This window comes from Monopterus albus, unplaced genomic scaffold, assembly GCF_001952655.1.
Source record: "Monopterus albus unplaced genomic scaffold, M_albus_1.0 scaffold444.1, whole genome shotgun sequence".
NCBI lineage: Eukaryota > Metazoa > Chordata > Actinopteri > Synbranchiformes > Synbranchidae > Monopterus > Monopterus albus.
In genome coordinates, this window is record NW_018128324.1 from 128246 (window position 1) to 130085 (window position 1840).

The 1840-nt window shown below is 40.7% G+C and overlaps 1 protein-coding gene across 3 annotated transcripts in view; it reads right to left on the minus strand.

Annotated features, from left to right (window-relative positions):
* Positions 1–1840, minus strand: part of fnbp1l (formin binding protein 1-like) — a 39683-nt gene that overhangs the window by 7532 nt on the left and 30311 nt on the right. For all 3 annotated transcript variants that reach the window (XM_020587201.1, XM_020587200.1, XM_020587199.1), the window contains exons 8-9: positions 1494–1640; positions 1069–1290 (exon numbers count right to left, since the gene is read on the minus strand). In XM_020587201.1, coding sequence (XP_020442857.1) covers positions 1069–1290; positions 1494–1640 — 369 coding nt within the window. The remainder of the gene's footprint in view (positions 1–1068; positions 1291–1493; positions 1641–1840) is intronic.

Here is a 1840-nt window from a genome sequence, read left to right on the forward strand (position 1 = left end):
CTTGTGATACCATCAGAGGGCATCTGATTAGACCCAAATTTGACATCCTCCAAGATACTTGGAACAACCGACCTGCCAGATACCTTCAAAAACTGTTGGAAAGCATACCAAGGAGAACTAGTGCTAGCAAAGGGCGGTCACACTAAATATTGACTCGTTACAGGTTGCATCTGTTTACATCACTTTATACAAGTTAGCTGATAAAAAATATTCATGCCCATTTTTTTGAAAGCATCCTCACTTTACTTTTGCCTAAAACATTTACACAGAACTGTCTGACAATTGTTATTTCATACCTTTAACAGATTTTTTTTCTGAGTTTTGATTATAAAGTAACACCTAAGAATTTTTTTTAATTTTTTACTTTGACCTATTTTGCTATAAATATTTAGAAGAACTGATTAAGAATGTCAGAAGCTTTAAACTTCTGCCTTGTACACAATCTTTGTTCTCAACAATTAAACGAGTCCTTATACAAGCCTCCACAAACACACACAGCTTCCCGATACTGTGAGGCAACTGATGACGCCTACAAAAACCAACAGTGATAGTTAATGATTAGTCTTCATGGAGAGGGGCAAGGTCCAAAGAGTCCTTCAAAGAAAATATTTGAGAGTGTTGTAATAAATGCAATAAAGGTGATAAAACACTTCAACGCAAGACAACCCAAGAGTACAACTACAGCATAGAGGGAGATAACATCAACAGTATCTGCAAAGATGCAGAAAGTGTCTATTTGAGAGAAAATCTGCAGAAGGCAGGGATGGATAAAACTTAAATGACTGCGCAGGATGTGACTGATAAAGGTGTATGATGTTCAGCTGAGGGTGTGGGTTTATTATCCGATGCAGCTGTAGCACTAACTATAACATGTCTGGGAAGGAGTGAGTGCTAGTGCTTTAATGTTAACTCACTGAAGAGGAAAATTACTACCAGCAAAACTAATGAACATCCAGGTCGGTCAATGTGGCTGTGGATGATGAATACAGCTGTGTCTATATGCTTACACTTCGGCTGAATATGCAACACTGATCTGAAGTGACAAAAAGCATCATTCACTCCATGCACCTTTGGTTTCTTGCCAAACAGCCACAGCTTGTTCTTGGTTTTGCTCATAGCGTGTCTAGAGTCAGGTCGGGGCCCCGGGGGCACATCTTTGTCTCCCTTGGGTGTATTGCTGATAGTCCCGTCTGAACCCGTTCTGCTCAGATTCTGACTGAAATCCTCAAAGGGAAAGTCTTGTGGAGGATTAAAGCCAGATTTAAAGGACTCCACAACGATGGCTGAATCCTGGAGAAGAGACAAGGGGACAAGTGAGATTAAAAGAGAGGGAAAAAAATACCTAGCAAATAAAAATAGGTCCCATCAACACTTCCTCTGTTCCTTCTCTCCATGTCTGGTAACAGCTAATTTCTTCAGGAGAGTTTTCTAAGGTGACAGAGGTAAGTGGATTGCCCTTCCCCTTCTTTCATCCTTCCCACTGTAGTGCATACCCTTCGCTCATCAACAGCTTTGGCAGCGGAAACCATTCCTTCTAGACATTTGGAGATGATGGGAATGACTCTCCGCTCAGCCTCAGCAAAGCTTCGGTACATCTCTCCAAGCTTCACCGTCCGGCGTTCGTCCATGCCTTGCAGATTCTGTGACACAAAACAAAATAAATGGAATAAACACTAGCAACAAGCTAAATACTGCTGTGTTTACAGTGACACTTTTACTAACCTCCTAGTAGATAAACAGCTTGTCACAGTTAGCATATCCTTTCCCCAGACAACACTGATACCCACTCAATATATTAGTAATGGTTTACATGAGACAAGTCACTAAGTTAAACATTTAA